Genomic DNA, 26,518 nt, shown 5'->3' with positions numbered 1-26,518 from the left:
TAATTATTAGAAGGGAACCCCTACTCCTGTCATAACAGATCAGGTCATGTGTTTTAGAACATAGAACATAGAACATTACAGCACAGTACAGGCCCTTTGGCCCTCAACGTTGTGCCGACCTGTCATACCAATCTCAAGCCCATCTAACCTACACTATTCCATGTACGTCCATATGCTTGTCCAATGACGACTTAAATGTACCTACAGTTGGCGAATCTACTACCGTTGCAGGCAAAGCATTCCATTCCCTTAATACTCTCTGAGTAAAGAACTACCTCTGACATCTGTCCTATATCTTTCACCCCTCAATTTAAAGCTATGCCCCGTCGTGCTCGCCGTCACCATCCTAGGAAAAAGGCTCTCCCTATCCACCCTATCTAAACCTCTGATTATTTATATGTTTCAATTAAGTCACCTCTCAACCTTCTTCTCTAATGAAAACAGTTTTAGTTTAATTATCAGAGGGGTTTGGCCATTCTCCATTGTAACACTACTTCGTCCTCTTGCACTAAATAGTTACAGTATTTATAGCAAAGAAAAAGCCACTTAAGTTCATACCAGTGTTCAAACTCCAGATGAGTGTCACCATGCTGTTCAAATCACTTCATCAACATATTCTTCCATACATTACTGTGTTTAGCAAGCTTAATTATATCTCTGCTAGTCTCTTCAGAAACTGTGAGCAAGCATGTTTTTAAAGTTCCCACATCAGCTGTGAATATCACTGGCAAAGTCAATATCTATTGTCCATTCCTTATTACCTTTGAGAAAGTGATGGAAAGCTGCCTTCTTAAGCAGATGTAGTCCATTTGGTATGAAACACAGACAGTGCTGCTAGAGAGTTCCACAGTTTTGGTACAGTGACAGTGAAGGAATGATGATTTAGTTCCAAATCAGCATGGTTTGTAGCATGGAGGGAAGCTTGATCATGTGGTGATATTCACGTGCATTTGCCACCATTTTCTCTCCAGTTGGCAGAAGTTGTGGATTTGAAGGCACTGTTGAAGGAAGTTTGGCTTATCTTTTCTAACAAGGTGGTACACATTCCAGGAAGTTCACAACATAGGCTGATATTCTGGACTCAGCTGGTTGACCTTAAACTAGTGACACCGTGAATCTGTCACATTTGAGAAATGTCAGCACAGTTCTCTAATACCTGCAATGCTGTTGTGTCTTAAAAGATAAATGCTATCCATTAGTTTGTTCCACAATCTCTAAATGTTAGACACAGCACAAATGCCTCAATCTCAGTCATTTATTAGTGCCTCTCAGTCATCTCTTGTTGTTGCTCGTTTTTAAATGTCAACAAATTAGAGACACTTAATGACCAGACATTATGTGGATAAGTATTCCAGTGTGACAACGTGAACTTTTGTCCCAACCATATCATAAATAGGAAATTATCATTGTCACAACTCAATCTGTATTCATAATTCAATCAAGTCACAATTTGACACCACATTCAACAGCACAGCACAAAATATTTATTGCCATGGTTCTTTATCCAGCACAAAACGTGATACAATTTATGTATAGCTATCCACTTTTGTAACATTTTATGATTTTGAGATGTCTGTAAAGAACATGCATCTTCAAAGATCTAGACAGTTCATTCTTTTGACGTAGCAAGCTGTGCCATTCTCTAGTGTATGGTTGTAACAAAATTATCTTCACCCTCCAATTGTCCACTTCAGATTCGTTGTTCTACTTGCAACTCCTACCTGCAAAAAAAAATGCTCCATATGTTGTAAAAGGAATGTGAAGTCGGAATATTTTACACCGTGTGCAATAGACATGTTACGGCGTCTCCAAATCATTCTAAGAGCTTATTTCCAGTGACAGTATCCTTTCTCCTGTAGCATTACCTGGTGAAAGAAATAGCAATAGAGGAATACTTATACAAACGATAAACTGTCATGTGATTGTCACTAGTTAACTTCATTACTTGCCTACATTGATGCTGATGCTGCCCATGTGACTGTACTTTGTTAAATAAGATAAACTATATTGGTTTACTCGTGGTGGTTGTTTTAAAACAAAACTGATATTGAACATGGAACAAAATGAAAAACACACAAACATTTTGCCAAGCATCTTTATCCCTAACTTCTCCATTGTTGTAAGGCATCTTAACTTGCGCTATGCACGCATCTTTCATTAAAACCTTAATGAATACAACAAATCCTGCTGAGCTAACAGTTTTATCCTACCCTACCCCACAACGTCTGAAACTCATTATTTCTCAGTGCTAATCCTTGACTGTAACTGCTTCCATAGCCTTGTTCCATTCTATCTCTGCTTTCATGTGTTGCCTGTTTCCAACAGTTGTGCATCTCTCCCTTCATCCATTGCAACCTCAGGGTCAGAACTTAACATTTTCAAATATTTGGAATTCCCTTGTCAAAGTGCTTTACATGTTTTCGAAAGCTTCTTCAAAGTCTTCTCAATTTGCATTTATAGTCACTTTCATAATCTTCTTCTAAGTCAGTGCCCAGTTCTTCACAACGAAAATATTCTTCACGTTTCAGCCTTATGGAAATGTGCATCATTATTACAAGTTAGACATTTGCAACTTTAAATTAAAAGTCATACAAGATATATTAGTTCAACGTAATTTTGTTTTCAGAGAAGAGGTGTGATCTGTGAGTTTAGATTCATAGCAACTTCTCAGGACTGAGCAGCATATTTGAGTAAATAACGTGTATAGATATCTGTGTGATAGTTTATAGCTTCTCACATGTGAGTCACTCCAGACTGAAATATGTGTGTTCTGTTCTTTCTATAGCTATGCAGCAGGTCCTGGACAACTTGAATGACTTACCAAACTCTACTGGAGCCAAGGATCTAGACTTACTCTTCCTGAGAGGAATCATGGAGAGCCCAATTGTACGATCACTAGCTAAGGTAACTTATTTAACCTATGCCAAATGTTACTTAACCAAGGCAGACTGTTATGTTGTAGAGTTTGGATTGTTGGATGGGTAATGCAATGCAGCATTAGTAGATTTCCAACCATGAAATATGCTAAAGTTTGATACATCACCAGGCTGCCTCCTTCTCTTTGCAGATATCATTTTATGTTAAAAGCATAACTACCTGTAGTTTCCTGTTTTCAATCATTACAATATGCAACAATAAGCATTAAACAAAATAAAGCATGTTGATTATCCATTTGAAGTAGTGCTTAAGTGAGTATGCCTATTACTGAATCGTTGGGCCCCACACCTCAGGAAGGACATACTAGCCCTGGAGCGTGTCCAGCAGAGATTCACACGGATGATCCCTGGAATGGTAGGTTTAACGTATGATGAACGGTAAGGATCCTGGGATTGTACTCATTAGAGTTTAGAAGGTTGAGGGGAGATCTACTAGAAACTTACAAGATAATGTATGGCTTAGAAAGGGTGGACACTGGGAAGTTGTTTCCATTAGGCGGGGAGATTAGGACCCGTGGGCAAAGCCTTAAAATTAGAGGGGGTAAATTTAAAACGGAAATGAGATGACATTTCTTCAGCCAGAGAGTAGTGGGCCTGTGGAATTCATTGCCACGGAGCGCAGTGGAGGCTGGGACGTTAGATGCCTTCAAGGCAGAGATCGACAAATTCTTGATCTCACAAGGAATCAAGGGTTATGGGGAGAGTGCAGGGAAGTGGAGTTGAAATGCCCATCAGCCATGATTTAAATGGCAGTGTGGACTTGATGGACCGAATGGCCTTACTTCCACTCCTATGTCTTATGGTCTTATGGCTACAATCAAAGATTGTAAAGGACTGAGAATAAAGCTACCATGTATGAGAATAGCGTTTTTAACAAGACAATACAGAAAACCAGTCAGTAAATGCTACATAGAGTCATCAAGTGAGAGATATACAGCACAGAAACAGACTTTTTGGTCCAACTCATCCATGCTGACCAGATATCCTAAATTAATCTAGTTTCATTTGGCCAAATGCTTTCCTATTTATATATCCATCCAGATGTCTTTCAAATGTTGTAACCATACCAGCGTCCACCACTTCCTCTGGCAGCTTACTCCATACACGCACCAACATCTGCATGAAAAAGTTGCCGCTTAGGTCCCTTTTAAATCTTTCCCATCTCGCCTTAAACCTCTGCCTTCTAGTTTCGGACACCCCCAACCGCAGGGGAAGGACCTGTCTATTTGCCTTATCCATGCCCCTCATGATTTTATAAATCTCCAAGTCTAAGCCCTCAACCTCCAATGCTCCGGGGAGAATAGCCCCAACCTATTCAACCCCTCCCTAAAGCTCAAACCCTCCAATCCTGGCAACATTCTTGTAATTCTTTTCTGAACAGTTTCTAATTTCACAACATCCTTCCTATAGCAGGGAGACCAGGATAGCATGCAGTATTCCAATAGTGGCCTAACCTGTGTCCTGTATAGCGTCAACAAGACCTCCCAACTCCCATACTAAATGCACTGACCAATAAAGGCAAGCATACCAAAGACTGCCTTCACTCTCCTATCTACCTGCATCTCCACTTTCAAGAAACAGCGAATCTGAGCTCCAAGGACCCTTTATTTAGCAACACTCCCCAGGACGTTATCATTAAGTGCTACACTTAATACTTTGAGGAATGTTGTTTTTCTCAATACCAAAAACTGAAATGCCATATCAAATGTACCCTAGCTGATTTCAAATATTTTGAAAAGAATATTAATCATTTGAAATGTAAGAGAATCCTATATGCTGCAAAGTGATTTCTTTTGGACTTACCTTTACAGATAATGTCTTGCTTTAACAATGAGATGCAGAGGGACTTTGTTTAGAAAATTCTCTAATGAAAGATATTGTTTCAGTGATACCAGAAATAGAAATACTAGACCATGATCAGCACTCATTATTCAGCCACTGATTGGCAGGGGAGGTTTTACATAGATACCTGTCTGTAAGACTGTACTCAACCAAATGTTTTACAATATAACAGGGGACATGAGGGACTGCAAATCCCTCTCATTGTCAGTGCTTCCCTTTATAAGGTTGTTCAGATTAACTGAAAAACTAGATGAATTGTCTTTCCACTGAAGCCAGCAATGTGTAATGACATGTTTTACATAACCAATATACTGTGAATGATGTTCTTTCTTTCAGCTTCCCTCACAATCCAAGATTGGATAGAAAGGAATGACAATGTATTAATCTAATTATTATAAAGCAACATTGTCGCAGTTTCAACAGTTCAGTTATTAGCAAATTTCATATAGAATTTGTTTCCACCATCTGATACAAGCTTGTCTCTAAAGATGCAGTGTTTTAATACTTGCCAAACAACAGTGTTTCATACTCACAGCCAATGTTTCAAGGCTTATGCCTGATTCTCAGCAATTGCTGACAAAAGGCAATGAAATTCAAACTTCACATACTGCCTGGCTACATTGAGATTTCCACAGAATGCTAACACAATCTCTCCTGTATCTACTCAATCATGCAGTCATGCTCGTCCTACATTGTCTCATGACCCAGGCACCTATTGGCAGGTAACTGAACCAAGACTACTGGTTTACATGTGTAAACCCAATGATTAGGGAAAGTATCACTGCAAATGGCAAAGATTGGTTTTGGAATACTGCATTCAATTCTGGTCTCCCTGATGTAGGAAAGACGTTGTTAAACTATAAAGGGTTCAGAAAAGATTTACGAGGATGTTGCCAGGATTGGATGGTTTGAGCTATAGGGAGAGGTTAATCGGCTGGGTTTTTTTTTCCTGGAGCCTCTCAGGCTGAGCATCATGTTACAGTGGTTTATAGAATGATGAGACGCGTGATTAGGGTGAGTAGTCAATGTCTTTTTCCCAGGGTAGGAGAGTCCGAAACTAGAGGGCATGTGTTTAAGGTGAGAGGGGAAAGATATAAAAGGAACCTGAAGGACAATGGTTTCGGTCAGAGGGTGATGCATGTATGCAATGAGCTGCCAGAGGAGGTGATGGAGTCTGGTACAATCACAACATTTAAAAAGCGTTTGGATGGGTGTGTGAATCGGAAGGGTTTAGAAGGAAGTGAACTAAAATGCTAGCAAATGGAAGTAAATCAGTTTAGGATGTCTGGTCGGCACAGACAAGTTGGACTGAAGGGTCTGTTTCTGTGCTGTATGTCTCTATAACTCTTAAGGCAGGTTATTAAAGATTCCCTAGATAAGTTGCCGAGGCTTTGAAATTGATTTCTTCAATGATGATGTCGATTTTTAATAAGGACCTTCAGTTTAATTCCAATTCAGTTTTTGCTTTGATTAACATCAAGGCCCTGATTTTTTTTAAATTTTCTGAAGAAGGGGCCTGGCCCAAACTTCAGCTTCCTGCTCCTCTGATGCTGCCTGACCTGCTGTGTTCCTCCAGCTCCACACTGTGCTATCTCTGACTTGTTTAATGCCTTGATGCAGAACCCCTTCACCATGGTGGAAAAGCTAGAAGAACATAGCGCATCACATGTCCCTTCCCCCAAAGTGACATCTCTCATTTTTCATAGGGGCAGGATAGACAATGGGCTTTAGTTCAGGCATACAAACTTTCTGGAGGCAACAAGCCATTTAAACAAGCTGTTGCCTCCATGGAAATGGAATTTTGGAGCTCCTGCTGCCTGGTACCTGCAGTGTGGAGATTAGAACAGGTCAAAGGCATATCCATTCTCACTGTATTTCTGTTGGACAGGTGACGTACCTCTCTGGAAAGTACAGGAAGCCCTGTAAATATCGGGTGTGGAGGTCAGGGGTCCTTGAAGGGGTGGCGTGTTGTGTGGAATGTGGAACATAGAACAGTACAGCTGAGGCCCTTTAGAGTGGTGGATGGTGAGAAACGTTGTCAAAGAATAAAGCAGAATATCAATCCTTTTGAATATAAATTTATTTAAACTTTAAAATATGGTTTCCAAACTGTAAAGCCTCCATACTGTAAAGTGCAATAAGTGTTTGAGAAAATGACCCGGAGAGGTTATGTCACAAGAATACCCACATAATTACCAACTCCCATGCATACTTTCACCTTGTGTATTATATGAATGGTCCTTGAACCAGAAGTAGTGCAACATTCATTGAGCCTTCAGTTTACATTAGAAGTTTATTGCACTTTCAATATAACATCTTGATTACCACGTCATTAGCTAGGAGATGTGTTAGAAAGTGGTTAGTTAAGGACCTTATTCAAAATCACTTATTGAAATTTGTATGAAACATAAGCAAAAAGAGCATGTCTGTACCAGAGTTACATTGCACTCAGAGTGATAGACCATAGCCTTATGTCTATTATCTGAAGCATTATCTATGCAGCGGCCACAATCATGCAATTTCCGTTAAAGAGGATATTTATTGTCAATATTTTAAACTGTTGGTTACCTGCCGGATAAGGTTGATGTTTTGTCTTTTCACTTTTGTGTCAGAGTTTAATTCTAACAGTGTAGTGTGGCATAATTGATATCACTGTCTATTACATTTTATGTATGTCATTGTTTTGTAATTATTCTGCTTAGCCAGGAGAGACATGCTCATTTTGGAGAATGGAGATTGTTCTATTTCAGGTGACTATTGTGAGCATCAACAGGTCAGGTGTAGCATTAACATTTCCATAGTATATTATCCTGTACTCTCCTGTAGCAGCATATTTCAGCACCAACACAACTTATGAAAATTCTCTGGTATGAGTTAAGAACATTTTTGTATGGTGACTCCTTACGCACAACTCAAATGCAGTTTATGAAGGATCTTTACTATGAGATGAAAATCTTATCCTTCCATTCTGAGCCATTTCATTAGAGACAACACATTAACAAGGAAAATACATATTTTTGAAAGAAAACAAGGATTCCATTTTTATCACTGTGTTTAGAAGAACTTTTTGTGCAGCCACTCATTCTCTGGGTAACACATGAACCTCAAATGCAGAAGCACAGACTTTGAGCTCCCATCCCCACCCATAAGCTTCAACCCTGTTTTGAAGAAGAGTACAATATTGTCTAGCAGTCTCTGGCATTCAGTGATTACATAGGGTGGTGGTTTGGGTTCTTGCAATGGAAAATAAAGATAGGGAGAAGCCTGAGGAAAGAGAGACCTCTGTGCTCTCCTGCCTCATATGGAGGCCAGAAATTCAAAGATCTTTTTGGCCCACTTACAATACCAATCTGTGGTAGTTGGTTGGGCTGGTAGGTAATCCTCTTCATGAATTAGATACTTGAATAAAAGAGCATTAGTGTCCTGGTTTTCTTTCCTTAGATTAGATTCCCTACAATGTGGAAACAGGCCCTTTGGCCCAACAAGTCCACACCACCCCTTACAGCATCCCACCCAGACCCATCCCCCTATAACCCACACACCCCTGAACGCTACAGGCAATTTAGCATGGCCGATTCAACTAGCCTGCACATCTTTGGACTGTGGGAGGAAACCAGAGCACCCAGAGGAAACCCACGCAGATGCAGGGAGAACGTGCAAACTCCACACAGACAGTCACCCGAGGCTGGAATCGAACCTGGAGCCCTAGTGCTGTGAGGCTGCAGTGCTAACCACTGAGCCACTGTGCCGCTCTTATCAGAAAAGGAAGCATAAGCTGATTGGAAAAATAAGAATTTTGTTTATTTTAAATCCAACTTTTCATTATGGTATCAAAACAGAAAATCTGTTTTACTAATGGATTTGAGAACAGAATGGGCAGACAAACATGAAACATAGCCTTTCAGCTTTGATTAGCATGTGGATCCCATTGTGTCCTCCTACAAAAAAAAACAAACCATCTCAACATATTTGTGCCTTCAGGGTTCACTCTGTGACCACCTAAATGTCAAAGCAACAGTGTTGGTAAATCATGAAATAACAGAGCATGACCCCATTAACATTAATTTGCCTATTTGTCGCAGTCTGTGCATATTGGAGCTGGTCCAATTCTGCAATTGTGAGTCTGGGTCAATGGATTAGAAGGGTGAGAACATTTTGCAATTAATATTGTATTTACAATGTTATATGCTTTATTAAGCCAGCATCCTCAGTCAATACTGGGCATTGTGTTTGAGTTAAAGACTCAGAACTGTGCCAGGTGATTTCAAGTCTTGAGATGGATTTTTCTTTTGATTGGATTTAGGAACACGAGTGATATTGGGACTAATTCTTGCTTGTTGTTCTCAAATTCCCAAGACTTCTCCATAGAAAAGATGAACCAACTTTATCAAACTAGCCCCAAATGAGGAAATTTACAGGAACAAGATTCCACTTTTTCTAAGCTCAATTTGATACAAATCACAAACAATTAAATTCAGCATGAATTTAAAAAGGTTAATTATATTTCTCTCAAAGGTGAATTTTGTTTTACCTAAATATGACAACAAAATTTACATTGATAGAAATATAAGCTCTTGCATGATTTCCCACACAAGTGTCAGTGTTTCCAAATTGGGTACAGAAGATCTGTCATGTCTCTTGCACATTGGGTAGAATTATATGCGGTACCTGGGAGCAGGGAGAAAGGAGATGCGACACCCTAGCTGTGCAGTCGTCAAAAATCAGAATCTCCATGACAGGATGAATTTCTACTGTTCAATTTTCTGAAATTTAGAAGTTGATTGAGCATCCTGATGCAAGGTATTGGGGAGTCCTGTGCATGCATTGGGTAGTCAAGTACGCTCATAAAAAGACCAGCTCACCAGAATTGAGTTCTTGTTTCTCTTTAAGTTCTCTACAAATGGGTGCCTTCGGATTCACATCGGTTTAAGAATTAGAGTATAGCAGGTACCCTGAACTTTGGAGGAAGTAGCTGCTGCTTTGTCCCCTTTGGGGAATGTTGGTTTTGTGCCAGACTATGATTGAAATCAGGCGGTGCTATCAAAGTTGCACAGTCAGTGCATGAAGAATGAGTGAGGGAAGAAGTCTAATGTGTCATGGACATGAGTCAAAGAGACTGGTAAAGGTTGAAGCCTGTGAGGTAAACTGACAGAGGAAGAGTAAAAGAACCAGAATATTTAGGTGGAGGCGTCTACAGGAAATCCTAGTAATGCCCTTCACTTGCAATGAATGAATGCCTGTCTGGAGACCCTTTAAGTATTGTAGCAGGACCTATCCCCCAAGAGATTACAATGGGCATCCCAATTTCCTACCACTGCAGGATTCACCAATGTTGTGAACCCTGTAATTGTATGAGAAAAGTTGATTCATCCCTGAGCCAAAGAGACGCTCACTTTCACACTTGCTGCAGAACTTAAACTCCACAATGAAAGTCTGCTCAATGGATTTGATCCTCAACTGTATTAATGACACAAATACATCCAACTCGCCCAGAAACTGTCATGATTAATGACAGTCTAAATGTCATAGACTCCCCCATTACTCCCTTACCTGGCTCATTTAACAAACATTGTTAAACAGTTCTGATAAACTCTGACAGAACTTAAACAGTCACAGTAGAATTGTCCAATTAACAATTCCTATTATTTCCCCATCTTCAGCTTTCTGTCCTTTTCAGCAACTTCTTGTCAATATGCCCACCGTGTTGACTCCGCACTGCAAAACTGATCCCAATAAGCGTCTGTCTTTGAACTTCCTTCCTGTGTATACTCTTATATTGGTTCTAGTTCAAGGGTCAATGCAATTTATTCTTACACAAAAGGTACAGATTCCTCAGTCATTTGCCAACAAAAATTAGGAACAATTAGAGGTTCCTCAAACAATTTAAAGTAATTACATATTTTCATCAGTCTCACTTTTTTCTTGTGTCAAAGATAATCCCACAGCACCATCAAGGATTGGGTCTGGTGGTGATACATGGGGTCTGAGGGGTTGGCTCCTAGGGTTTTGGGTTAGAGTCTAGATTTAGTAATCTGATACAGTATGTTGGAGCAGTTCTGAAGAAAGGTCACTGAATTCAAAACATTCACTCTGCTTTCTTTCCACAGATGCTGCAAGACCTGCTCAGTTTTACCAACAATCTTTGTTTTTGTTTCACATACCCTTTATCTTCAGTTCTTTGTTTTATATTAATCTGAGGGAGGCATAGTTTGGGATGTGTAACATAATTATGTTACTAAATAGTTAATTGTTAATTGGTCCATTAAATAGTTTCTCAGGTGTTAAACTGTATATTTCATAACCTCATATTTCCTGAACAATGATGTACTTAATTCCATTGGATTCCTCTGAATACTGTGATTTAAATGGAGACTTTCAGAATGTTCTAGGTATCGGCAAATTGACCAGCAGAAAATTCAATTTCCTGGTAATCCCCTTGCAAAACTCCCATCTACGTTGGAATAATAACTGTCTGATCAGTGGAAAATGCTGTTTTACTTTGAGATGTAGTTCAGGCAGTCCTTAATGGAAAGAATGGAATTTTAAGTACATTGCGTACCTTTCCAAAAAAAATTGTTCATTTATGGGATGAGGCCATCACTGGCTTGACCAGCATTTATTGCCCATCCCTAACTGCAGACCGGGTAAGGTAAGCAGTTTCCTCCCCTAAAGGACATAAGTGAACTGGATTGGTTTCCAGTTTCCAGCAAAGCTCAGCTTACGTTGGAAGATCAGCACCTCATTTTCCACCCAGGGACCCTGTAGCCTCGTGTTCAATAATTTTAGGGCCTGAGTGCTCCCATGTCCTTACTCCAGCACCCACAACCTGGCCTTGTAATCACATTCTTCAGAGAGGGTCCCGACCCAAAACATCAGCTTTCCTGCTCCTCTGATGCTGCTTGGCCTGCTGTGTTCCTCCAGCTCCACACTTTGTTGTCTTGTTATCACATAGTCTGCTATTGCACACCACCCATTGTTAGCCACCGACAATCCCTATTAATAGCTATTCGCCCTACCAGCCTAAACATTATCCACTCCTTTGTCAGTCTAACTGCTCTTCTCTCACCATGGGCTTGACACCACCTATCCTTTACTCCTTACACCCTTCCCCGACAACCTGTATTCTCTGTATAAACAGTCATTTTTGTTAGCTACCATCAGTTCTGAGGAATGGTCGCATGACCTGAAATTTCTCTCCATAGATGCTGCCAATACTGCTGACTTTTCTAGCAATTTCTATTTTTGTCACCAAAATATATTTTAAGTATTTATTTTAAAGGAGTTAAAACTGCATTAGGCCACAGAAGAGCGTAATTATTTCACTCCATAACACAGAGCCAGCAGACATAAATTGCTTAAATAAGTTCATATGTTTAAACAAAAATAATGCCTTAGAATATTTTAGGAACATTAAGTGCCATTAAACCATTGGTTCTGAACCTGCAAGGACTGCTTCAGTGAGAATTAGAAAGTTAGAGATATGGAGTGGAAACTTGCTGTAGTCTCTCAGCATGCTCAGTGCCTTGTGTTGAATTTGAAGCTGCTGTTAGGGCAACAAATAACCATAGAGTAGGTGGGATGTGTGAAGAGACCTTACATTAGTGTTGCTGGAATGTTGCTAGGCGTGTGATTCTGTGTAGGAGAAGCAATGTGTCAGATCACCAGAAATTGTAACACTCTGCACCTGCACCGCTCTTCATTGTGCACAGGACTCTGAGTGTACAATTCAGTATGTAGTTTGTAAAAAACAGTTTCTGTGTACAATGTGTGTTTCATTCTCACTCATTCTGGATACTATAAGCAATCTGTTGTCATGTGACAGATCGAAAAGCCAACTGGATTTTTAAAAAATTATTCATTAATGGGATGAGAGTGTCACTGGCTAGGTCAGCATTTATTGTCCATCCCTAATTGCCCAGAGGGCAGTTTAGGGCCAGCCACACTGCTGTGGGTCTGCAGTCACGTGTAGGCCAGACCAGGTAAGCATGGCAGTTTCCTAAAGGATATTAGTGAACCAGATGGATTTTTGTGACAGTCAGCAGTGGATTCATGGTCATCACTGGATTCTTAATTCCAGACATTTTCATTGAATTCAAATTCCACGATCTGCCATGGTGCATTTAAACCTGGGTCCCCAGAAGATTGTCTGCGTCTCTGGATTAACAGTTCAGCGATAATACCAATAGGCCATCACCTCCCTTTATTATAGGCTTTAAATCTGTTCCTAGTATAGACCCATAGTTGTACACATGATCCTCATTGTACAATGCAATCTGCTCAAAGTTGGAGATCGTGTTGAAGTTGATTGGATGTGAGGTTTATGTATGTATCCAAACGTCTCATTTAAACATTCCCGTATGCTGGTTATAGATCAGACATGTGGTTCATTAAAACTTGTCATCTGGGTTAGTGAGCTTTGTTTATTTGGTACATGGAATTTTGATTTCACTCTAAATGCCTAAAGGGCAGTAAAGAGTCAAGCGTATTGCTGTGCGTCTGGAGTCACATGTAGGCCGTTAACGTTGGCAGATTTCCTTCTCGAAAGGACATGTGTGTACCTGCTGGATTTCTACAACAATCAATAGTGGTTACTTAGCTATCATCAGGTCAGCTTAAATTCACCACCTGCTATGGTGGGATTCAAACTGATGTTTCCAGAACACTAACCTGGACCTCTGGATCAGTGCCACCACCTCCCAACTGATATAATCGATACATAATTTTTAAAAAGGTTTCCCTGCACGTTGCATATATCTGGACCCTCAAAGAATTCTGTTGTCCTTTGACAGACCGAAAAGCCAACCAGATAATAGGCTTTAAATCCTCTTTCTATTATAAAGCCATAAAGCACAGAAACAGCACAGCCCAACTAATCCATGCCGACCAGGTTTCCCAAACTGGACTGGTTCCATTTTGCCTGCATTTGGCCTATATCCAAAGAGGATTTAAAGCCTATTATCTGGCTGGCTGTTCGGTCTGTCAAAGGACAACAGAATTCTTCGAGAGTCCAGATATATGCAACGTGCAGGGAAACCTTTTTAAACTGCTCATATTCACATACACGCCCAAATGTCTGTCAAATGTTGTACCTCGACCACGTCTTCTGCCAGCTCATTCTATTTGTGCACCAATCACTGTGGAAAAGGTTGCCCCTCAGGTCTCTTTTAAATCTTTCCCCTCTCACCTTAAGCCTATGCCATCCAGTTTTAGACACCACACCATGGGGAAAAACATTGGCTATTTACCTTAGATTACAAGGTGTAGAGCTGGATGAACACAGCAGGTCAAGCAGCATCAGAGGAGCAGAAAAGCTGATGTTTTGGGCCTAGACCCTTCTTCAGAAATGGGGGAGGGGAAGGGGGTTCTGAAATAAATAGGGAGAGGGGGGAGGCAGATCGAAGATGGATAGAGGAGAAGGTAGGTGGAGAGGAGACAGACAAGCTAAAGAGTTGGGAATGGAGCCAGTAAAGTTGTTTGCAGCTGGGGAGGTAGGGAGGGGATAGGTCGGTCCAGGGAGGACGGACAGGTCAAGGGGGCGGAATGAGGTTAGTAGGTCGGAGATGAGGGTGGGGCTTGAGGTGGGAGGTGGGGCTAGGTGGGAGGAAGGGCAGGTTAGGGAGGCGGGGATGAGCTGCGTTGGTTTTGGGATGTGGTAGGGGGAGGGGAGATTTTGAAGCTTGAGTCCCAGCCTGTCCGGCCTCTCCTTATAACTCAAATCTTCCAGTCTCTGTAACTTCCTTGGTACCCTTTCTAGTTGAATAACATCCTGCCTGTGCCAGAACGACCAGAATTGTATGCAGTACTCTAAATGCGCCCTTATCAGTGTCTTGTATAGCTGTCACATAATGTGCCAACTTATTTACTCAGTGCAAACTGTTGACAATAAGTTGTGAAAATTAATACAGTCATCAATGTTAAAGTAGCAAAGACACTTTATGATCTCAGAGAAAGTTCATTCAGGAGCAGTCTGTTCTGAGCTGCTGTAGGTGGTCAGACAAGTGATATAAAGAGCTTACAGGGCTTTAATTCCTTCTAGACTTTCAGTTTCATTGATGATACATTATTCATAAATAAGTTTTAACCAATGCTTTCAAAGGGTCAATATTTTGATAAAGTTTGGAACATTATTTTCCAGTTGTACCTGTAAGTGAAAAGGTGTGGAATTTTCAAAAGATTGTAACTTGCACTGCTAGTACACTTAGCTATGTGGTTAATATGTTAAGCAAGTAAGGGTTCAATTCCTGTTATGGCTGAGATAACCATTAATTCTGCCTTCTCACCCAGCCCCTGAGAGTACATGACAATAGCAAAGTATCACTGACAAAAACTACCTAGAAAATAGACTCAGGGTGAAGCATCATCAGACATTGAAGTACAGACCTGCCTTTCGGCTGACCACTATGGCATGCCATAACCCACAGCTAATGGAGCACTAGAGATTATATAACAAATAATGCGTACCCAGCAACAAGTCTGAGAATCCCTGATCTATAATCGCAACAAGGAGCTGTATTATAGTCTCTCTAAGAGCAAGGGCAAGACCACGAGACTTAATTCACCAACTTCAGTTCAAATAGAACCTATACAAGTATGAAGAGCCAGGTGGCATCCATCTGTGCTTCCACGTAGTGTCCCTGCGTTTGGGCCAGAGGGTCTGGGTTCACATACCTGGACGTACGTTATAACCCATCCAAACAGGTTGATTAAACCAACTATATTTAAGTTCCAGAGTGGTCTTAAAGATAGTTTATTGCTGACAATTATTAGTTTATTGTTAGAAATGCATATTTATAGTCTCTTGAACCAACAGTTTGTCACTGTCTATCCCTTCACTTAAATATATTAAATATATGCCCCTCAACTCAGTGTTTATAATAAACTTTCTTCCTTTGTCCAAGTTTCCTAATTTCAACCATCTGTCTAAACAAAGAGTATTTCAGCTCATTAAACAATTATTTTGTATAAAAATATCCTTCATACAAGTCTCCTTAAAGAAAAAGATCTTGTTGTTGTCCTTATATGCATGACATTTTATCAGATTGAAAGGTAAGGTGTATTAATGTTTTGGTGATGTTTTCTCATTATTCTAGGAGTCACAGTGACTCAGGTTCTTGAATAATTAAGTAATAAAATAATCAAAGTCCTAATTCCTAACTGTCTTCAAACACAGACATAAGTTCATGTTTTGAGTGACTGTCTTTCTCTGTTCTCAGAATTTTACTGTTTTCCACTGACACATTGAATAGATTGGTGGGCAATGTAATTAAAAAAAACTCTTAATGCATGAAGGATAAAATTTTAGTCTCATGTGAGCAACTGAAAACAAAAGTCTGGTCAAAATTAACACTCCACCTTCTCACTCTTGATACGCTACCAACTATTTTGTTCAAGTTAAAATTCCTAGAGACTGGACAGTACAGAACATGTCCAGCATTGCTAAACTGATGATTGTGATGAAAACATTTTCACTTGTAAGATGTTATGTGATTAAATATCCACTTAATGCATAAGGCAGACAATCCTGACACTTTATCTTTACGTTTTTCCCTATAATTATTCTTTCGCTGGCAGCTAGAATCCAGGAAGTAAATTTCATAATTCTGAAGATGAAGGCTATAAAGTATAACATCCATCATGTAAAACTGCTGAACTAGTAGGAATTGCACAGAAAGTTTACGTAAAGTGGTATTCACCACAGAACTTGGAACCTTTAAATCTGAGTCAACAAACAGTAACAAGGCTGCCAGTATGAGCGCTGAGGTACCATAAATGTTTTTACTGTCGCCAACAGTCATGGGGAGAGAATCAAAGGATCACGTGGTGATGTTGGACAAGATTTTCATTTACAAAGGACTGGCATCAGTATCCTATTAGATTGAAACACATGGAGTGCAGCATATGTAGACGTTGTCTTTTTTTGATAGCTGGTTTGGAAACCAGCATAATAAAATTGATCAGCCACTAAAAAATACTAGTGCTTTAGTCATTTGTGTAAATTCAATACTTTTAATAACTGTTATCTTGTATAATCATTTAATTTCAAATGTTGCTTACTGTTGTACGGCTTGCTTAGCGATGATATTTTTGAAAAATCGGTACAAAATCTTGGGAAAGATTGTTTGTAGCCTTGGGCACCTTGTCAAATGAGGACTCAGAACCAGGGCAGCATGTATGGTTCCATCACTTAACAATCATTGAACAAATGAAGTATTGTGTCTTTGCATTTCATGGAACGCGATTCAAAGTTTTTAGATAAGTATGAAGAAGCTGTGCAAATATTATGTTTCTTGAGTGGCTGGAGCCATAGAATTGCCATGCTAGAAGAGGCACCATCAATAAGGAGTAATGTGTGTTGTAATAATTAGTTAGGTATTCTGGATCCTTTTCACTGAACAAAATCCCACATTGATCCAAAATTGCAATTCTTTACTGTCATATATACATCAACAATTTTACACTTAATGCCGTAAAGTAATTATCCAACTGTGATAGCAGTGAGAATTTTGTGAAACACCAACCATATGGTATTACACCAACAAAATTTTGTTTTAAAATTTTAATGTTTTAAATAATCTACTTCTATAATTACTGCGACCACATCTTACACCAAGTCTCCAACTATCAGAGTTGGTTGTGAGAGGATGTTTGCATGTAAAGAGATAGTTGGAAGATACAAGGCCTTCAAAAATGAGATAACCAGAGTTCAGAGACAGTGTGTTCTTTTTAGTGCGAAGGGCGAGGCTGGTAGGTGTGGGGGATGCTGGATGACTAGAAAAATTGAGGCTCCGGTCAAGAAGAGGAAGGAGGCATATGTCAAGTATAGAGATAATCCCTAGAGGAGTATAAGGGCAGCAGGAGTATACTTATAAGGGAAATCAGGAGGGCAAAAAGCGGGCATGAGATAGCATTGGCATACAGAGTTAAGGAGAATCCAAAGAGATTCTACAATACATTAAGGACAAGAGAGTGATGATAGAGAGGATAGGGTCCCTTAAAAAATGTCAATGAGGCTATCTATGTGTGGAACCACAGGAAATGGGTGAGATACTAAGCAAATATTTCACATCAGTATTTAATGTGAAGAATAACATGGAAGCTAGGGATCTTGGGGAAGTAAATAGTGATGGTTTGAAAAATGTCCATATTACAAAAGATGAGATGCTGGAGGTCTTAAATTGCAGCAGGTTAGATAAATCTGCAGGATCAGATCCATCCCAGAACTTTGTGAGGGAAGCTAGGGATTGGTGGGCCCCTTGCCAAGATCTTTGTATCATTGATAGCCACAGGCAAGGTACTGGAAAACTGGAGGTTGGCTATCATGGTGCCACTATTTAAGAAAAGTGTTAAGGAAAAGCCATGGAAATATAAATCGGTGAGCCTAACGTAAGTGTTGGGTAAGTTGCTGGAAGGGATTCTGGGCTGCAAGATTTACATGCAATTGAAAAGGCAAGGACTGACTAGAATGGTGTGGGAAATCATGTCTCACTAACTTGCTTGAGTTTTTTGAAGAAATGACAAAGAAGATTGATGAAGGCAGAGTGGTAAATGTTGTCTATCTGGACTTCGGCAAGGCATTCGACAAGATTCGCATGGTAGGCTGGCTAGCAAGGTTAAATCACACTGAATCCAGAGGGAGCAAGCCACTTGATCACAAAATGATCTTGAAGGTAGGAGACAGGACAGTGGTAGAGGTTTGTTTTTTCAGACTAGAGGCCTGTGACCAGTGGTGTGCCACAAAGATCAGTGCTGGGTCCACTGCTTTTCATCTTTTATACAAATGATTTGAATGTAGGAGGTATGGTTAGTAAGTTTGCAGATTACACCAAAGTTGGTGGTATAGTGGACAGTGAAGAAGGTTATCATGGACCCTTGAGATGGGCCTTGATCAGATGGGCCAATGGGTCAAGGAGTAGCAGATGGAGTTTAATTTAGTTAAATGTGAGGTTCTACATTTTAGTAAAACAAACGGGGCTAGGACTTATACAGTTAATGATGTGGCCATGGGGGATATTGCCATACAAAGAGACCTGGGCTGCAGGTTTGTCATTCCTTGAAAGGGAAGTCACAGGTAGACAGGTGGCGAAGAAGGCATTTGACACGCTTGCTTTCATTGGTCAATGCATTCAGTGTGGGAATTGAGATGTCATATTGCAGCTGTACAGGACATTGGTGAGGCCACTTGTAGAACACTGCTTTCAGTTCTGGTCTCCCTACAATAGGAAGGATGTTGTTAAACTTGAGAGGGTGCAGAAAAGATTTACAAGGCTGTTTCCAGGATTGAAGGGTTTGAGCTATAGAGAGAGGCTGAATAGGCTGGGACTATTTTCCCTGGAGCATTAGAGGCTGAAGGGTGACCTTATAGAGGTTTATAAAATCATGAGGGGCATGAATAGTGTGAATAGTCAAGGTCTTTCCCCCAGAGTGGTGGAGTCCAAAACTAGAGGGCATAGGTTTAAGGTGAGAGGGGAAAGATTTAAAAGGTACCTGAGGAGTAACTTTTGTACAAAGAGAGTGGTGTATGTAAGGAATCAGTTGCCAGAGGTGGTGGAAACAGGTACAGTTACAACATTTAAAAGGCATCTAGAGGGATACATAAATAGGAAGGGTTTAGAGCAATATGGGCCAATTTAACATATTAATTTAGGAAATCGGGTCAATGCAGACAAGTTGGACTGAAGGGTCCATTTCCATGCTGTAACACTCTGACTGTATAACTGCTCAAATGTTGGTGCTCTGGATGTTTCACAATTTGACCTTTTGACCATTTCTTGACTTTGTGGACCTTGGTCTTGCATCCATAGTTTTATATGCAGTTCATATTCATGTTGCTGAAACAAATCTTTACTCTCAATCTGCTGAGACATCTCAGTGGAAGTATGCAACCTCTTTACTTTCATTTGTTGATTAGATTTGCATGTCTTAATTTGCCCTCTCTGGGCAGTTGTACTCATGAATTTAGCATTCTCCTATCCTCAGATTTGTCACTGCAGACTTGCTGCCCACTGCGCATGATGGCTGTATCTGATCCTGACAATTTTGCTTTGAGAGACAATGGATTGAAATGTTCTTCCATGTAAAATCTGTACTTTATTCCTGTTCACTGTAAAGTTATTCTCTTTACTAATATGGGCAATCTCAATCATAGGCAGTCTGTGAAGGCCTTAACCCTTGTGTCTTCAGTCATGGTACTTGGCCTGATTGGACAGTGAAATGTGCCAATGTATCAAGCTTAAACTTAAACATGCTCTGTGAAATTTAAATAATTTGGATTGCTAATTGCTCTTAGCAATGCCTTCAGTATCATACATATCAGAGATTGTCCAACTGCATTAATTTGTTTGTGTGGGTAAGCATTTGGCTTTTTGCTGCTCTGAACTGGTGTCCTAACTCTATATGTCTTTCGTGAGTAACCTGTAGTTTTACAAATGTACCATTCCTTTTTTTCTTCTTACGTTTATTTATACTTATTCTCTTAACGCATTTTTAAATATATAACACATCAGTGCTATTTGTAGTTAATAAAATGTGAGGCTGGATGAACACAGCAGGCCAAGCAGCATCTCAGGAGCACAAAAGCTGACGTTTCGGGCCTAGACCCTTCATCAGAGAGGGGGATGGGGGGAGGGAACTGGAATAAATAGGGAGAGAGGGGGAGGCAGACCGAAGATGGAGAGTAAAGAAGATAGGTGGAGAGAGTGTAGGTGGGGAGGTAGGGAGGGGATAGGTCAGTCCAGGGAAGACGGACAGGTCAAGCAGGTGGGATGAGGTTAGTAGGTAGCTGGGGGTGCGGCTTGGGGTGGGAGGAAGGGATGGGTGAGAGGAAGAACCGGTTAGGGAGGCAGAGACAGGTTGGACTGGTTTTGGGATGCAGTGGGTGGGGGGGAAGAGCTGGGCTGGTTGTGTGGTGCAGTGGGGGGAGGGGATGAACTGGGCTGGTTTAGGGATGCAGTAGGGGAAGGGGAGATTTTGAAACTGGTGAAGTCCACATTGATACCATATGGCTGCAGGGTTCCCAGGCGGAATATGAGTTGCTGTTCCTGCAACCTTTGGGTGGCATCATTGTGGCAGTGCAGGAGGCCCATGATGGACATGTCATCAAGAGAATGGGAGGGGGGAGTGGAAATGGTTTGCGACTGGGAGGTGCAGTTGTTTGTTGCGAACTGAGCGGAGGTGTTCTGCAAAGCGGTCCCCAAGCCTCCGCTTGGTTTCCCCAATGTAGAGGAAGCCGCACCGGGTACAGTGGATGCAGTATACCACATTGGCAGATGTGCAGGTGAACCTCTGCTTAATGTGGAATGTCATCTTGGGGCCTGGGATGGGGGTGAGGGAGGAGGTGTGGGGACAAGTGTAGCATTTCCTGCGGTTGCAGGGGAAGGTGCCGTGTGTGGTGGGGTTGGAGGGCAGTGTGGAGCGAACAAGGGAGTCACGGAGAGAGTGGTCTCTCCGGAAAGCAGACAGAGGAGGGGATGGAAAAATGTCTTGGGTGGTGGGGTCGGATTGTAAATGGCGGAAGTGTCGGAGGATAATGCGTTGTATCCGGAGGTTGGTAGGGTGGTGTGTGAGAACGAGGGGGATCCTCTTGGGGCGGTTGTGGCGGGGGCGGGGTGTGAGGGATGTGTTGCGGGAAATGCGGGAGACGCGGTCAAGCGCGTTCTCGATCACCGTGGGGGGAAAGTTAAACAGTCCCTCTTCCGCACGTACACAGGCCCCAAACCCCACCTTTTCCTCCGGTACATTGATGACTGTATCGGCGCCGCCTCTTGCTCCCCAGAGGAGCTCGAACAGTTCATCCACTTCACCAACACCTTCCACCCCAACCTTCAGTTCACCTGGGCCATCTCCAGCACATCCCTCACCTTCCTGGACCTCTCAGTCTCCATCTCAGGCAACCAGCTTGTAACTGATGTCCATTTCAAGCCCACCGACTCCCACAGCTACCTAGAATACACCTCCTCCCACCCACCCTCCTGCAAAAATTCCATCCCCTATTCCCAATTCCTCCGCCTCCGCCGCATCTGCTCCCACGATAAGACATTCCACTCCCGCACATCCCAGATGTCCAAGTTCTTTAAGGACCGCAACTTTCCCCCCACGGTGATCGAGAACGCCCTTGACCGCATCTCCCGCATTTCCCGCGACACATCCCTCACACCCCGCCCCCACCACAACCGCCCCAAGAGGATCCCCCTCGTTCTCACACACCACCCTACCAACCTCCGGATACAACGCATTATCCTCCGACACTTCCGCCATTTACAATCCGACCCCACCACCCAAGACATTTTTCCATCCCCTCCTCTGTCTACTTTCTGGAGAGACCGCTCTCTCCGTGACTCCCTTGTTCGCTCCACACTGCCCTCCAACCCCACCACACACGGCACCTTCCCCTGCAACCGCAGGAAATGCTACACTTGTCCCCACACCTCCTCCCTCACCCCCATCCCAGGCCCCAGGATGACATTCCACATTAAGCAGAGGTTCACCTGCACATCTGCCAATGTGGTATACTGCATCCACTGTACCCGGTGCGGCTTCCTCTACATTGGGGAAACCAAGCGGAGGCTTGGGGACCGCTTTGCAGAACACCTCCGCTCAGTTCGCAACAAACAACTGCACCTCCCAGTCGCAAACCATTTCCACTCCCCCTCCCATTCTCTTGATGACATGTCCATCATGGGCCTCCTGCACTGCCACAATGATGCCACCCGAAGGTTGCAGGAACAGCAACTCATATTCCGCCTGGGAACCCTGCAGCCATATGGTATCAATGTGGACTTCACCAGTTTCAAAATCTCCCCTTCCCCTACTGCATCCCTAAACCAGCCCAGTTCATCCCCTCCCCCCACTGCACCACACAACCAGCCCAGCTCTTCCCCCCCACCCACTGCATCCCAAAACCAGTCCAACCTGTCTCTGCCTCCCTAACCGGTTCTTCCTCTCACCCATCCCTTCCTCCCACCCCAAGCCGCACCCCCAGCTACCTACTAACCTCATCCCACCTCCTTGGCCTGTCCGTCTTCCCTGGACTGACCTATCCCCTCCCTACCTCCCCACCTACACTCTCTCCACCTATCTTCTTTTCTCTCCATCTTCAGTCTGCCTCCCCCTCTCTCCCTATTTATTCCATTTCCCTCCCCCCATCCCCCTCTCTGATGAAGGGTCTAGGCCCGAAACGTCAGCTTTTGTGCTCCTGAGATGCTGCTTGGCCTGCTGTGTTCATCCAGCCTCACATTTTATTATCTTGGAATCTCCAGCATCTGCAGTTCCCATTATCTCGAGTGCTATTTGTAGTCTTCTGTCTTCAAGCTTGTATACTTGCAGTACATCGAAGCTGTTATCTAAAAATCTGAATAGTTCTGTAATATAACAGTTATAATATTTCTTTGTCTGTAAGCTTTTAAAGATTTACCTGTAAAGATTTATATTCAGTCAGCTAGCAAAACAGTACTGTGTTACTTCCTACAAACTTTAAATTGTGTTAAATAGCACTACTCTGTTTCTGTCTGGATTATTTGGGTTTCCCACCTCTTTTCACACATAAAAATTGTAGTTTTCGGTCATCTTGAGGGTTATCCCACCTTTTGCGGCCAAGAGGGAGGCTTTTACTTTTTCACAGGCAATATTGACTTTTTCCCACTTTTCAAGGCACAAAGCGTAATAATGTAAGTTCCCTTCCACAACTTTTTAGAAGTTATAGTATGGGTGCGGCCTTACTAAATCTTCTTGCCAAAATAGTGATTTGTTTTTCCTCAGATCATCTAAAAGTTGTAAGACTATATTAACATTCTTCTATTGTTAGACTCTTTCTTCAAGTCTTTTAAAATTGCCTTTTTTTGAAATAAAATTAAATAAACTTTGGGAGTTTTCCATTACTGCAGCTTCAGTTGTAATTTTTCTTTCTGTCTGTGCCCTACCCAGTATAGACATGCCTCATCAGCATTCTACTGATGCTGGCAATGCTTGTTTTGAAGAGTATTATCCTTCCCTTCAACTTATCCCAGCTTGTGTTTGTGCCATCGGTATAAAGGATCTGCCTTTGTCCCTAAATATCTCCAACTTCTGTCATTGAGCTTCCCATACTCCCACATTTCGTTTTCAGCAACAATTCTGTCTTTTCACAATGTGACAAATCTTTATTCTTACTTTTTTTTAATCTGTGCTTCTTACCAGCTATGAAGTGAAGATTTCCTTCTGGTATGCCACCGTCTCTCTTTTGTTGCTCCCATGAGGTGTTGCTAACAACTTGTTAGCTTACAATTTTCGACTACTCACTGAATGCCTGTGTCCTCTTAAGTCAGCAATACTTTTAAAGTGATAAATTCACTGGTATTAATTTGACCCAAGCTTTTGTTTTCTGAATTCTCTCCAGTATTGCTATTATGATCTATTTCAGCTCTTAGGTACATTGTAGCTCTTTGTGATTGAGGAATAGTGCAGCCACCAAGAGGTTAGGTACATTGTGGGAGGAAGGGGTGGAAAGGGGAAAACAGGCCTGGAGCAGGGAAAGGGGGTGTCAGATCTGGAGTGGGACAAGGCAGTCAAACACCAAGGGTATCTGGAGAGTGCTATTGTTCTGGTGAAGGTGTAGTTGGAGTGTGAGAAGTAAGTGAAGGGTCAGTTGAATAGTTACCCAGGAATTAGATTGCTTATTTGGTAGTTTAACTTTTCCTGAGAAACTGATTCTCTAATTTAAATGGACTTAAATGCACTTTCAGAAGGTTATTGGTATGAAGGAAATTCTCAGTGGAATCTTTAGTTTCATGGGTAATTCCTTCAGAGTGTGCTATGCTGGGGATTGTTCAGGGTCCCCGTGGCAACTCCTATCTGCAGTTAAATAACAACTGTCTAGTTATAAGCAAATCTAGTCCAATAAGGCTATTAGTACTGTTATATCTGTTTCCGAGATAATGGGAACTGCAGATGCTGGAGAATCCAAGATAACAAAGTGTGGAGCTGGATGAACACAGCAGGTGAAGAGTCCAGGCCCAAAACGTCAGCTTTTGTGCTCCTGAGATGCTGCTTGGCCTGCTGTGTTCATCCAGCTCCACACTTTGTTATCTTATATCCGTTTCCATCAGGATCTCATGGTAGAAACTGTTTAACTAATGCCACCTTCAATTAAAGCCAAATCACTCTGACTTAAGGCACTGAGCTTCAGTATGCAAATGATGCTTATATGTGCACACGCTCAGAAACTGACTTATTCTCTAAAACATTTGTGAAAATGGCACTTTCATCCAAAATAAAACTAAAGTCCTCTTCCCGCCAATTCCCAATATACCATGGCAAGAGCCTAGAAAAGATGGACCACTTTCAGTTTCTCAACAGTGTTCTCTCAACAAAGGCAAACATAGATGATGAGATTCATCAACACCTGTAAAGTGCAAACTTAGCCTTCAGCCAACTGAGGAGAAGTTTATTTGGATCTTAGAATATTGGGTTAGGCCACTTAAGATGAAGATGAGGGGAAATGCCTTCGCGCAGAGTCCGTTTATCCTGCGGACTTCTCAGCCACAGAAAGTAGTTGAGGCAAAATCATTGAATGAGTGTTTTCAAGAAGGAAATAGATACAGACCTTAAGGATCAAAGAGATTAAATTATATGGCGTGAAATTGGAAACAGTGTTGTGAGGTGCTTGATCAGACATGCTCATATTCAATGACAGTGCAAGCACAAACAGCTGAATGGCCTTTTCCTGTTCCTGTTATGTTTGTCTGTTAAACCTGAACCGAAGATCATGATTTAATTGATAGTGGTGACCCCTCTACTTACACAGAAGCACGATTCACAATCCATGAAGAAGTACCACTAAGATCCACCGAGGGCAGTATAAGGGAGCCATTGGATGCATGATATTATTGCTAAACTATTAATCCTGAGACCTTGGTAAGGACCAGGATTCAAATCTTGCTATGGCAATTTTATAAGAAGAATCTTGAATTTAGAGTCTACTGATTACCCTAAAACCATTGTGTACTGTTGGAAAAGCCTTCTGGTTTACTAATGTCCCTTAGGAAATCTGCCATCCTTACCTTGTCTGGCCTACATGTAACTCCAGACACACAGTTGTGTGGTTGACAGTGTTGTTCTGTGTAATAAGTGCTTGCTCAACCAGTGACAGCCACATCCCATGAGTGATTTTAAAAAAAGACACAGCTGTCTCTCTCAAGCCAAGCACCTAGCCTCAAGATGCCAACCAACTCTCACAGACAGGATACATAATTCAATACCTGGCACTAGCTTCCTGAAACAACTGCCCTACTTGGAACTCAGTCTTGGCTGAAGCGTGTAGAAAGACAGCAGAACCATTTTGGAATAACAAGGTGAAAAGCTGGATGAACACAGCAGGCCAAGGAGCATCAGAGGAGCAGGAAAGCTGATGTCTCAGGTCTGAGAGAAGGAAGGATCTAAAGAAGGGTCCAGACCTGAAATGTCAGCTTTCCTGCTGCTCTGATGCTTCTTGGCCTGCTGTGTTCATCCAGCTGTACACCTTGTTATCTCAGATTCTACAGTATTTGGCAGTTCCTACTATCTCAGAACTACTTTTGGGGTGTTCTCAAGCAACATCAAAGAGGTTGATAATCTCCATTAGCTCATGAGTGCCCCTTATGTGCGAATGATTGTCATGCGCAATGCAGGCATGTTCACATTCATCGACTGCCAACAGGATATACCTTCGTCTTTAATTCTTTCATGGAATGTGGAATTTGCTGGCTAGGCCACATTTATCATCCTTGAGA

The 26,518-nt window shown here is 41.8% G+C and overlaps 1 protein-coding gene across 5 annotated transcripts in view; it reads left to right on the top strand.

Moving 5' to 3' along the window:
* mpp2b (MAGUK p55 scaffold protein 2b) overlaps positions 1-26,518 on the top strand; it is a 529,160-nt gene that overhangs the window by 381,962 nt on the left and 120,680 nt on the right. For all 5 annotated transcript variants that reach the window (XM_048560704.1, XM_048560703.1, XM_048560705.2 and 2 more), the window contains one exon: positions 2,786-2,904. In XM_048560704.1, coding sequence (XP_048416661.1) covers positions 2,786-2,904 — 119 coding nt within the window. The remainder of the gene's footprint in view (positions 1-2,785; positions 2,905-26,518) is intronic.

Source organism: Stegostoma tigrinum, chromosome 31 (assembly GCF_030684315.1).
Source record: "Stegostoma tigrinum isolate sSteTig4 chromosome 31, sSteTig4.hap1, whole genome shotgun sequence".
In the NCBI taxonomy this organism is placed as follows: Eukaryota; Metazoa; Chordata; class Chondrichthyes; order Orectolobiformes; family Stegostomatidae; genus Stegostoma; species Stegostoma tigrinum.
The sequence above is the reverse complement of the archived record's forward strand: the minus strand, read 5'-3'. Positions and strand labels throughout refer to the sequence as shown.